The sequence below is a fragment of the Taudactylus pleione genome, unplaced genomic scaffold (assembly GCF_031769625.1).
Source record: "Taudactylus pleione unplaced genomic scaffold, aTauple2 ptg000179l, whole genome shotgun sequence".
Lineage (NCBI taxonomy): Eukaryota > Metazoa > Chordata > Amphibia > Anura > Myobatrachidae > Taudactylus > Taudactylus pleione.
The window spans coordinates 29,713,675-29,727,442 of record NW_028284581.1 but is presented as its reverse complement, the minus strand read 5'-3'; the positions used below and the strand labels follow the sequence as shown (position 1 = coordinate 29,727,442).

The 13,768-nt window shown below is 40.6% G+C and overlaps 1 protein-coding gene across 2 annotated transcripts in view; it reads right to left on the bottom strand.

Moving 5' to 3' along the window:
• The window catches only part of RTTN (rotatin), a 368,340-nt gene that overhangs the window by 161,366 nt on the left and 193,206 nt on the right, over window positions 1-13,768 (bottom strand). For both annotated transcript variants that reach the window (XM_088475926.1, XM_088475927.1), the window contains exons 28-29: window positions 11,021-11,175; window positions 7,866-8,085 (exon numbers count right to left, since the gene is read on the bottom strand). In XM_088475926.1, the coding sequence (XP_088332052.1) occupies window positions 7,866-8,085; window positions 11,021-11,175 (375 nt within the window). The remainder of the gene's footprint in view (window positions 1-7,865; window positions 8,086-11,020; window positions 11,176-13,768) is intronic.

Here is a 13,768-nt window from a genome sequence, read left to right as displayed (position 1 = left end):
CCTGCTTGCTATGTGGTCCTACTAACAGGGGAATGTGCTACCCGCCATCCATCTATCACACTACATGACCTTATGATTCCTCCTCAAGCCTTTTCCTGATGGGCAGGACCAAGAGAGTTTCGCAGAAAAAAGACCCTCGGACACCAAAGGCCGATTCTTCTCAACCTAACCTTCGCTCATATTTGTCCATTTCACATATTGCGGATTCGCCTGTTGCTGACTCCACACCCGAGCAGATTTCATCTCCCATCATGGCTCGCTCTCCCGCATCCGGTGACCTTCATGCTCAGTTGTCCCAGTTGCGAGGGGAAATCACAGAAGTATTAACCCACATCCGATCTTTACCCTCTAAACAAGACATGCAGGCGCTGGAGTCTCGAATCCAGGACTCAATGCAGACTCAGATCTCGTTAGTACAAGCTGATGTTAAGCATCTGGGTTCCTGCATGGTTACTCTTGAAGAGGAAAAAGAATCAGTTGACAACCAGTTATCTCTTCTTCATGAATTGGTCTCACAACAAGCATCTGACATGAGGTTAATGCAAAACAGACTGGATGATCTGGACAATAGAGGTCGCAGAAACAATATTCGAGTCCGGGGGCTTCCTGAAGATGTCCCTCCAGCTGGTTTGATTGACGCCCTAAATAAAATTTTTGGAGAAATACTGGAACTTGGCCCCAACGATCCCGTGGAATTTGATCGTGCTCATAGAGCTCTGCGTCCGAAGGGGCTTGCAACTGATCGTCCAAGAGACGTTATTTGCCGAGTTCACTACTTTTAACAAAAAGAGGAGATTCTCCGTAAAGTGCGTAATCTGGAAGAAGTGGAGTTCAATGGTACCCGCCTACAAATTTTTCAGGATCTATCTTGGCGGACTCTCCAACAACGGTGGTTATTGAAACCTCTTATAGACTCTCTGCGTAAACAAGACATCAAATATAGATGGGGATTTCCGTTCTCTCTACAGGTCACTCATGCCGGTAAACATCTAGTTCTTCCTTCTCCTGAGGACTTACCTGATTTCTGCTCTGCCTTGGGCGTGGAGCTTATTACTCTTCCTGATTGGCAGGCCTTTTCGCTCCCTCTGTCTGCTCCCCCTGGCCATCCGAGGAGAGATCGTTGGCAACAAGTACAGCATCATAAAAAGAAACCTAAAGGTCCTGACTCCTCTCCATCACCGGACCCTACTTGATATTTGTTCAGATTATTAGAGGGTTCCCCTTCATTGAGGCGATATTCATTATTAGCTCTTTCATCTAATTATTTTTTGCAGAATTGTTATTACAGAAATGTTTAGAATTGGGCCGCTCGGGCCTCTTTTGTTATTGGAGGCTTATTAGACCTCTCTCATTTATCTAATTCTTTCTTTCTTGTCCCATGGACCATTTATTGTCAGATATATCAGATTAATTGAGTTACATATTTTGTTTTCCTTTTTTTTTTTTTTTTTAAGTTAAATTGCTCCTATATGTCTTCTCTCTACCTATTTCCGAAAATATTCTGACTATGTTTACTTCTTTTATGAGGAGTTATGCGATTATGTTTATTACATTTCTATTAATAATATTGTGTGTTTCTATTAGATTGTGATTTATTCCTTTTTATTGGATGGCGTGGGCACTCCACCCGTTTGCCCCCTACCGCTAATTTTTCCCGTGACAAGGGTTCCCTAGTGGTCCCCTTATTGTCCGGCAGCGTTTTTTTTTTCTTTCATAAATGTTTTGCTATACTATTGCAATTTCTGTTTTTTATGTCTCCCCTTCACTCCTTCATGTTTTTTCCCTTTTTCCCTTTCCTTCCTCTCTCTCTGATGTAGTCCCTCTATTAATTTTTTTGTTTTCTCAGGTATATTCTTCTCTGTCATGGAGTCTTAGCCCTACTCTCCACATATGGCTGCTTCACTTCGTATAGTCTCTATTAATGCCAGGGGACTGAATATCCCAGAAAAGAGAACCCAAGACCTTCGTTCCTTTCATGCGGATAAAGCAGATTTCGTTTTTGTACAGGAAACCCACTTCCGTCAATCCCCCTCTGCTCCCCGACTTAGTAATAATTTTTACCCCATAACATATTATAGTAATTTTCCCAATCGAAATCTAAGGGTGTTGCTATTCTTTTCGCTAAACATTTGCCTGTCACTAATGCTGAGGTGTATGACTTGGTGGAGGGGAGATGCCTACTGGTTAAGTGCTTTATTTTTAATCAACCTTTTACGTTTGTTAATATTTATGCACCAAACCAGGGCCAGCCAACCTTTCTCGAGAGGGTTCTGGATAAAATTGATACACTTCAACAGGGGATCTTGATGGTGGGTGGAGACTTTAACTGGGTTCTGGATCATCTCCTGGACACCTCGTCAGGCTCCTCCTCAGTCCCTTGCCGAACATCGAGGAAGGTAAGACGGTTGCTTTACACTCATCAGCTGTCTGACGTCTGGCGTATTTCCCATCCATCAGACAGGGACTACTCATATTATTCTAGCTCCCATCAGTCCTACTCCAGGATAGATTACATATTAGTTGGCCATAGATTTCTTCATTTGATACAAGACACTTTTATAGGAGTGACGACCTGGTCTGACCATGCTCCAGTAGGGGTGGAAATCTCTCTTGGATTTTCTGATCCAGTCTCTAGATCTTGGCGGTTTAATGAGTCCCTTTCTGTCTGATCCTTACTGTAGATCTCAGCTAGAGGAGGCCATTGTACTTATCTAGAATGTAATACCACCCCGGATGTATCTAGCCTCACTATATGGGAAGCCCATAAATGTGTCCTCAGAGGAAAATGCATCCAACTTGGTTCTTATTTAAAGAAACAATGGTTGGGACAGATAGACCACTTATTGCAGAGAATACAGGTTTTGGAATCTACTCACAAAACCTCCCTTTCCTCTGATGTTTATGTGGACTTAGTCCAAGCTCGTTCGGCTTTAAATAAACTTCTACTAGACAAGGTCAAACATTCTTTCCGAAAATGTCGTAACCGATATTATCGTTGGGGCAATAAGCAAGAGCTTTGCGGACTCAAAGAGCCCATTCCTTTATCCCTTCTATTAAAGATGGGAGGGGTTTAGTTTGCCATGATACCCATAAGATTGCAGAAGCTTTCTGCTCATATTACTCTGCGTTGTATAATCTACCTGCCCCTTCTGCCTTTCCTGATGTTCCTGGAAAACAACAGGCTATAGAGGCCTGCCTCACTAGAATTGGATTTCCTAACCTGGACGACCTTGCCAGTGGGGACTTAGAGAGACCTTTCACTCTAAATGAGTTATTAGAAGCTATTAAATCTACCCCTTCCGGGAAAAGTCCTGGCCCTGACGGTTTCTCTATAAATTACTATAAAGCTTTTAAGGACAAACTAGCTCCCCCATTGTTGGAGGCTTTCAACTCGGTTTCTGATGAGATCCCCTTTTCAGGTCAATCCCTAGAATCCCACATTACGGTCATCCCTAAGGAAGGCAAGGACCCCTCCCTCTGTCCCAGTTATTGTCCAATCTCCCTCCTTAACATAGATATTAATAGTATGCGAAACTTCTCTCAAATAGATTAAAACACTTCCTCCCTTCTTTGATTCATAATGACCAGGTGGGGTTTGTACCGGGTCGGGAAGCTAGGGACAATACATCCAAAATTATAGCCCTTATTTACTATATCTCGTCCACTGACACTACAGCCATCCTATTGTCTACAGACTCCGAGAAGGCATTTGATAGGATAGACTGGAGTTTTATGTCTGGAATATTGAGACACCTGGGCCTAGGTCCTATTTGCCTTCAACGCGTTCTTGCTCTTTATAGCTCTCCCTCTGCCCGCATTAAGGTTAATGGTTCCCTTTCTGACTCCTTCTTCATTAATAATGGAACTAGACAGGGCTGTCCCTTGTCCCCCTTGATATTTGTTATTTGTATGGAGGCTCTGGCAAGGTCGATCAGACTGAATCCGAACGTATCTAGCTTTAGGTTGCATAACGATGAATATAGCTTTATTTGCTGACGATCTATTGGCCACAATTACAAATCCTGTTGTTTCTCTGCCAAATTTGGTAGAGGAATTTAGGATATTTGGAGATCTCTCCAATTTTAAAGTCAACTATTCAAAATCGGTGGCCTTAAATATTATGGCCCCCCACAGATGGTTTCAGGCCTTAAATCAGCGTTTCCTTTCACCTGGCACTCTTCCCAATTTACATATCTAGGAGTTAATCTCACTAGAGATCTCTCTCACCTGTTTGAGGACAATTTTACTCCCCTCCTGCACAGGATACGCTCGGATTTGAGACTCTGGAAATCAGGACCCTTCTCATGGTTTGGGAGGCTGGGCATTCTCAAAATGAATTCTCTCCCCAAGATCCTTTACTTGTTGCAAACCCTCCCAATTCAACTACCTCCGCGTTGGTTTATGGAAGTTCAGGCCCTTATTAGAGAATTTGTCTGGGGCGGCAGTAGGCCACGTTTGAAATTGGATGTTATGTTCCGCTACAAAGAACGTGGAGGTCTACGCCTCCCAAATATTAAAGGTTATTACCAGGCCTGCATTCTACACAGAATCTTGTCCTGGTCCAGACCAGATACCAATGGGTGCGCATTGAGAATCAGATGTTAAAAATCCCTTTATCAATAGCCCCTTGGCTCCCTGTCCTTCCCAAAATTTCTCACCCTACCATTGGCCCTACTTTAAGCTCTTGGAAAACACTACGTAAATCCCCCTCGATATCTTCGTCTCACTCCCCCCTCACCTCATTCCTGTTTAATGAACAATTCCTCCCAGGTATGGACATTAAGATTTTTTATCCCTGGTTGGCGGCGGGAGTGTTTAAGTTCGGACAGCTGGTGAGTGGTGGTAGCTTTGTGCCATTTGACGAGGTCTGTGGGAGGTGGAATCTACCCTCTCGGGAATACTGGCGCTATCTTCAGGTTCGGCATTTTTTGCAATCTCTTGGTCCCCCCAAAACTCTGTTTGCCCTGTACGCCATTTGAGCAATTATGTATTAGCCCTGTCCCCCCAATTCACACTATTTTGCTGATTTATAATTTTCTTTTAGCAGACGCTAGCCTTTCTCTTCCCAATTTCACCAAAGTATGGGAACGGGAGCTTGGAGCCGACCTGACTGATGATGAGTGGGAGAAAATATTTAAGTTGGCTCACGCGTGCTCTCCTAGTGTTGGGGTTCGGGAAACTCAATATAAACTGTTATCACGTTGGTATAGATGCCCAGATACTCTCTCTAAGATGGGGATTGGGGTCCCGAATATATGCTGGCGTTGCTCTGGGGCCCCAGGTAATCCATTGCATATCTGGTGGCAGTGTCCTATCCTACAGCCTTTTTGGACCGAAGTCCTTAACCTTTCCGCAAAAATTTTAGGCGAACAGGTCCCTACAGAGCCGGTATTTTGGTTGTTTCACCTATCATCAAGGCCCCTCTCACAGTACAAGAAAACTTTATTATGTCACTTGAATAATGCTGCTAAAGCGGTTATTCCGGTGAAATGGCGCTCCTCCTCTCCTCCAACAGTTATGGATTGGTTCACTAGGTTGGATTTATATATGGACATGGACGATATAATGTCCTCTGCTGATGGTGATTATGAGTCCTTTAGAGATACTTGGTGTCGCTGGTTGGATTTTAAGGACTCAGTGTTATTTAAAAGTATCCTCTCCGCTTTTCGCCCTTCAATTTCCCAGACTAGTATCAATTAATAATTAATAACATATAAAGATAATTCTTGTACACTTGTACTGGGTTCAGACTTCAGACATTCATCAACAGCTATACTTTTCATTACATTTCTTTTAATTTCTTCCCATTAAGTACTGATAAATCTGTAACTATATTATGTAACTTGAGGTGACTGCTATTTTTTTTTTTTTTTATCCTGATTTATTATACCTATTCCCTTCCATTCCTTCCTCCTCTTACCTTGTTGTCTAGTTATGTCCTTGTCTGCCTGTGTTTTGTCTTTTTTGTGTGTTTTCTTTCCTTTTTTTTTCTTTATATATAAATGGGTCTTATGTTGTGATATTGTATGATGCTACTGGCAATTTTTTATGATTGAGTTCTGACATTTTCCAGTGTCGTATTTCTGCTATATTGTTTTTACCGGCAACGACCCGGATATTGTTTGTATGTAATTGTATTGTTATTCTATTGATTTTTCTATAATAAATACAATTTGCACTAAAAGGAGAGCATTGGCTATCCCTAGACCACAATTGTTGAGACCGAGAGTGGCATCTAATAAAAGAAAGAAACTCCCTTGGGTAAATTATAATGTAGCCAGTGGTTGTATTCATAAGGTGACAAAATGTCTATGGCCCACTGTGAAAAGTCATATGGCTTAAAATCTTGCTGATACTTTTATTATGCCCCGTTATCGACGCGGACGAAATATCTGCAATTGGGTGATGAAGACAGATGTAACAGGTATGGAATACATGGGAACTGGTCACTTCTTACAACAAAAACGGGGGGTGCTACAAGTGCTTGAATTGTCTCACGTGTCAGTACCTCTCTGTAGGGGACAGTTTTTACCACTCCCTTAGTGGGAAACGTTATAACATCAGATATAGACTTGGTTGCACTACTCAATATATTGTATATTTGATTACTTTTCCCTGGGGGCTCTGAGGGAATAAATGGCTGTACATCGGTCATCAATTAGAGCGGCTATTAACTCTGGAAATAGTGAGCAATCGGTGGCACAGCATTTTGTGCAGGTCGGCCACAATTTGGCTTCTCTTTGATACATGATAATCGACCATGTTCCAGCTTCCCAGCGGGGCGGCGATAGATCATTGAAATTGCTCAGGTGTGAGTCCAATTGGATCCTTAGGTTAGGGACGCTAATGCCTAAGGTTCTTAATGATAGCCTTGGATTGCATTGTTTTTATATAGATGTATCCTTTATATATTGTCTGTATTAGTGTTTTACCGGTTGTGTTTTCTGCTGGCCTTGTTATATGCTTTAACTACAGAATGTAAATGAATTGTTCCTGGAAATTATAAAGTTTTATTCCGCTGCTATAATGATTGATGGTACGCTTATTGTGTCACCATGACAACGGAAGCCGGTGAATTACGTCATGACTGGGCTTCTTCACCGACTTCCGGCTTGCTGTAGCTGCACGTAGGGTATGGGGTATTTAAGGTGAGTGATGTTTAATGAATATTTATACCCTGATGACGATAGAATAAACTATCGAAACGTTGGCATATTTCTGCCTGTATTGACTTATTACCCGAGTGCTGCCGTATCAGGAGTGTCTGTATGTAAACTCCATGCGAGCTGGGTCTATCGGAGGGCTCCGGAGACGGTTGTGTTTTTTTTTTAACACGGTAGCCCTGCAGGATTTGTTATATATATATATATATATATATACACACAGTCAGGTCCATAAATATTGGGACATTGACAGAATTTTAATATTTTGGCCTCTATTCACCACCACAATGGCTTTGAAATGAAACAAACAAGAGGTGCTTTAACTGCAGACCTTCAGATTTAAATTACATCCAAATCAGGTGAACGGTGTAGGAATTACAACGGTTTCTATATGTGCCTCCCACTTTTTAAGGGGAGGCACTAAGGGGGGAGGGTTAGGTTTAGGGTGCGGGGAGTGGGAGGTTAAGTTCTGGCACCGGGGAGGGAGTGTTAGGGCAGGCGGAGAGTTAGGATATTGACCGACAAGTGTCAGTATTCTAACCTTGATGCTGGCATCAGGATTCTGACCCCCGGGATCCCAAGTGCCAGCATCCTGTACCCAACCCATTATGCACTGATCAATGAAAACATCTAGTAGAATTTCTATCTGGCTATCTATCTAAACAGAAGTTCTAAGAGATTCAGTCCAGTATTATCCCTTACCTCAAGAAGGCTGGTTAATAACTTCACACAGATCGACATTGGCTCTGTCAGTGGACAATGTGAGCTCCATCCTGGCAGTGATGTGACATGGCCCATTCCTCTCAGAGTTCTGGCCAAAGATGGGAGCCCATAAAAATGCGGAGCATCTGACACTTTCAAACAGTGTAACAATTGCAGGGCTAGTTGTGTCCTGAATGATCCAGCAAGAACCAAACATTTCCTATTGAATGAAGGTGACTTGTTAGAAAATGCTACATAAATGACAATACCTAAATTATCTATTGGTGATGAAGCAATGTTTTTATGGTACTAACCTAACTTAGCAAGTAAACTACTAACACCCAAACTAACATTGCTTAGTTACTAGATCATATAACCCCTCTAAGAGGGATACAAACCATAAGTCGATGGTCACTTTTGCCACATATTTCTAACTAAATGGTAACAAAAAGAATATTTATATGGCCTCTTCCATCTTAAAATACAAACTATCTATTGCATACATTATAATACACTTGTACTGTAGCTATATTACTCCATTTGTAAAACTTTTGTAATGTTGAGGATTTGGTTGCATGATCTAATCCATTCAGTTTATTTAATGGAAAATAGAATGACCAGAAAATAAACCTCAATTTTAGTTAGGATCCACAATCACTGTACTGTATATGACAAATAAAATGTTGCCCTTGTGGCCAAATCATGAAAAAAATAATCACAATATTTGTTTGGCTTTACAAAGTAATTGAGCAGCTATTAAATATAGGAATCAAACATGTTTTACAAGGCATTTGTAGGCAGAACCATATCTCTACCTGAAATCTGTAACACTTTATTTTTCTCACTGTTGTGGTCGTAATCTAGACAAGAGGGGCCTGATTCAGAGTTGGACCCAAGCAGGCCTGCGGACAATATTGTGGATTTCAGCATACTGTGCATGTGTCTGGCGACTGCACATGCAGCGAAGTCGGCATAGCACAGAAGGGGATTGCAAGTGTGGACAGATTGACTGCACCACTATTTCTGTTGCATGGCTGTTTTGTCAGCATCAATAGGGCGGCGTTCATATGGACACACAAAACTAGTGGGAGTGTAGCCAACATTACACCGGTTTCAGAAGAATATATGCACCCAGCATGGAGTGGGTTGATGCTCCCACAGTAATGATGACTGTTGCGGCAGCAGACAACAAAACAGTGGGCATGACGTATACTCTGACAGATTACGCAGCATACAGACTACAGAATTGTAGTCTTGCACTGAGTGATGTACACACAGACTGCTTACGCAGCATACTTACTGGTGTCTATTTATCAGAGTACACAAAGTGATACTCTATGGTGCTGCAGTGAGTGGTGTGATAATACATGTGCCTGCTGCCATTGGCGTTCCATTTCCAAATCACAGTAGTACAAACAGAGTAGGACTTCCTTAGATACCAAGGGAGAGAAGTGAATCTTTTTCTACATTTCTAAACTCCCTAAGTGACTGCAGAAATTAGGAAAAAAGTAATGAACCTTTCAAACTGTGAGCGGATAGATGGAGCTTAATTTTTGATACATCATTTATTAAAGGTTAATTACCATTAGAAAACATATCAACCATGAAAAACCCCATTAAGAATGAAGTGAAAATAGAAACAGCGGACATCCGAGCAAGGCAGTTTTATCGTTAGATTTGTTATTTGCCAACATTCCATTGCAGAAACAGATATATCTTAGGCTCCTTAGCAGCATGCATTCAGCTATTAAAGAGGATTATTTTACACCGTCTTAACCAACAATTAATTCTTCATTGTTAGTAACATTTATGGCTTCCATATTCGTATACATAACTTCTCATTTGCGCTGGGATATGAACACTATGGAGCAGTGAAAAGGTAACATTAATACGCTTATAACTGCATTTCGCTACAAAAAGGATTTGTCTGTAAAGAAAACAAACAAGATAACTTCAATGCATATTTTTCAAACTGTATATATTCAGCTTCCTGATGTTACTAAGACCAAATGAAAACAATTACATATCTACATAAACATAATCAGATTCTGTTAAAATACCACATCTAATGGTGGGGATGGCAGGAGTACAGGAACCATTCTGTATGTAAAAGGACAGCCCATTCAATATTTTAGTACTGTTTATTTTTGTAATAGAGAATCAATGTATTCACATATAGTAGGTAAATCAGGAAAAAGGGTACTGAGCATTGAGAAGGATATTTTGCATATGTTGTGTATTAATACAATATGCACGTCATAAAGGGTCCGATAAAGATATTCAAAGAAATAACTAAGTTGCGCAAGTTGATTGTCTCATTAATGTAACATTATGGAATCAAATCTGAAAAATACAAAAGTGATGTTAACCTACAGTAGAATATGTATAAACAACTGGAAACAATATGTGAATGAACAGTTCGTTCTGGAGGTTTATTTATAAAAAACATGATTTTTAATAATTTGCAGATTTTGTGCTATATTTAACAGTGGTTTTTAAAACTCTAATTTTATTAAAGGCAATGTGTTTTGCCTTTAAAAAAAAAAAAAGTGTGTTAAACAATGGTATTTAATATCTAAATCCACCATTACTCTAGTTTTATTAGAAAAACTTGGGTATTATAATGAATACTGCAAATTTCTACAGTAAATATTACAAACATTAGAAGTCACCTTGGATTTCTGCTATCGGTATAAAAGCGCTCAGTCTACATCCTTGTGCTTTATAAGGTCGAAACATTCCTTAGTGTCTTACAAATAAAGTTTAGATGCCCCAGGTGACTTCAGTTAATTGAGTAGAAGAGAAGTGGAAAATTTTATAGTTAGAACTAAAGTCAACAGCAGTGGGCATGTATTCTAAGAGTAAGACTACATCACACTGGTCTGAAAAGGTATTTAACTGTCTGCTTGAACTAATGATCATCGTTATATTTTCAAGCTTCAAATATATAAACATTTGAATAAAAATAAGAAGCAATGTTCATTAAAGTGTCTAATTTACTGCTTGGCAAAAAGAAAATAAAAAAACAAGCAAGCAAAGAAATGTTCCAATCTTAATGGTTCATAAATCAACAGAAACGTCAAATGTCCTTAAAGCCCTATGTGACTAATCCAGCATACTCAAAATCTGGATTTAAAATGCAAGTTGGCACTTACCGATCAGTAACTGAAGCTAAACAGAGCATTAGTGTGTTAAAAAACACCATCAGCTCTTTCTGCAGATGCTGCCTCACAGCTGCTTGTGTATCATCCAAGTCCTTCTTGGCGGTTTGCTCTTTCTGGACGATTAGATCTAGTAGTGGACTTGGACTCTAAAAAGTAATATTTAAATTAGAATTGTGTGTCTTGGCGATGCTCTCGCTGAGGTATTACATAATGAGGATAGTGATAAAAACCTGTGACTTATATCAGTACTGCTCATACGTAGCACGTTAAATTAATGGCTTGGAACATTGCAATTATCACTATGTGCTCAAATCTGTTGCCATAAATCATGAAATCCACAATGTAACAGTAAAGAGAGACATACATTTATATTGTTTTTTTCCCATTTATGTAGTAACAGAAATAATACAATGCATCTCTCCACAACATTATTATTGGTAAATGCATTTCACTGCACAGAACAGTGTCAGCTATGCGGCCAGAAAGAGTAAAATGTTTGCAGCTGCACAGTTATAATTGCATTTATAAAGTAACTATTCATCATTAATTACATCTATGGTCAGCTACAGTACAGCAGTTCCAAACCCCCACTCAAAAAAAAAAAAAAATATATCTTTCAAAGAAAAGTGTAAAAAGTAACAAATGAAGAATTTGTAAATGGGAATTTAAAAATATACTAGTCTAAAGCCACATACACACTACACAAAGTGTGTATGCGGCGATATCGTACTCGGCGGGTCTGTCGGGGGTGGTGGTGGGTGCGATGGGGTGGGTGAGGCCATGCTGCATTTAGCAAAATTGCATCACTCACGACAACCCCAGATTGGGCTGCATGTACAGACGACTGATCATTTTAGCATAAACACTAGCCAATATCTTGAGCGACTGAACGATAATGATATCGCTCAATCGTTCACAGCTAGTGTGTAGGCGGCTTTAGCACTCATCTAGCCGTCGCTAATCAGAACAGCATAGCCGTCCCTATTTACTACAAACTATCCATAAGTTTCCCTTCACTACACCAACCTGACAGTCAGCTACAACAATTGTTCATATTTAAATGGCTACTGACTGTGAAACAGTTATGCTGGCTACACACTGGAGCAATGTGTACCCGGACGATATGGCGGCTGATATATAATATCTGTAGTACACATAAGAATGATGTGATGAAGAACAGACTTGATTAAACAACACCCTATAAAAAAAATCCTACACTACAATTGGGCACAGCAGCTAAGCACAGGGTGCCTGATTTAGAGGTGGATGCAACGCTGGCGGTTGCGCAGTTCAACGGTTGTTTGCTACTGCGCATACACGTAAAGTCCTGGAAACCCCTATGATGTATGCATACCACTGAGTGTATGCAGAGAGCATTTGAGCTGGTGGCAGAAAGCCATGGGCGTTCCTGAGCAGTTAAAGGAAGGCGGCTTGAAGTGAATGCAAAAAAAAGGCCACCTCATGGGCGTATAATGGGAGTGTCATGGGCGTGTCAGTGAAAATGGCTGCATTCTCAAACGCAGATCCACAAACACAGAGGTCATGTTTAGAAGGCTTTCAGGAGATACTGTGCCAGTTATAGGCTGTTGTAAATGTCCATGGTGCAAGCGATGGTGGAGTGTCTACAACCGCAGATGGAATTGTACTTTCCATGAGCATTGAAAGTGGGCCTCTCAGAGCTTAATGTACACTGCCCGCAGAATGTCGAAATTTTGCACGGATCAGGAGCAAAGTATTAGGCTGCGGGAAGGGAGGTTAGGAACTATGGGGAGGGAGGCTGCGGGAGGGGAGGTTAGGAACTAGGTGGAGGGAGGCTGCGGGACGCTTACAGGAAACTGCAAGCAATTGAATTGAAAAGGAAAATTGTTTGGGAAAAACGATATACGTAGAATAAACAATTAGGTTCCTTTGTGGAGCAGTGACTTTAAGTCAGGGTCCGTTGCATAACTTGGGTGGAGTCAAGTTCTGCAAAAGCATGATTGGAACACCAACTTCCAGTGCAATGCTGTGAGCTGGAAGTCCAGCTGACCTATCTTGCGGATCCCAAATCTGTTGCTATTTATCCTACAGTAACACTGCAAGGTTGCAAGTAACATGTGCAAAAACTCATATAGTTGAATTTTGCTGCGAAATAGATCTTGAGATATACTGTATATATACACATTAGCCGATGTGTGCGCAGCGAGATATCGCCTGCGACGGGACCCGCATTGGAGACAACATTATTAGCAACATCCTTGATGTTGTTAACGATCCACGGGAGCGCGCATATCATGGGTACGCACTAGACGGTGTACCAGATATGTCACTCTGGTCCGTGGCATTGAACGACATATCGTCTAGTGTATACCCACCTTAACTGTTTGCATTTGGGGTGTGTCATTTTGGACTTGAGGAGCCTGTGCAAATTCCACTAATAAAAATGTTTGTTTCCATAGTTCATAAACAGTCCCTAAAAGTATATTTGTCCCCCAAAAATTATATTTATATACTGTACATCTAGTCATTTTTGGCTTGAGAATCCTGCAGTGTGTCAAGCGTCTGTTTTTTTTCTTTATTGCTCCTCCCTGATGTCATATTGAGATACGGACTCAACCATTACAACTTTATTATAAGTATAGATGGGTTTATTTCAAAATGTATGTTAATGTTATAAACTATGCGATCACAATGTGTATAATAACTATGTAAATATTTATTAAAAGAAAAATTAATAAAAATAGTTACATGAATTGGCAA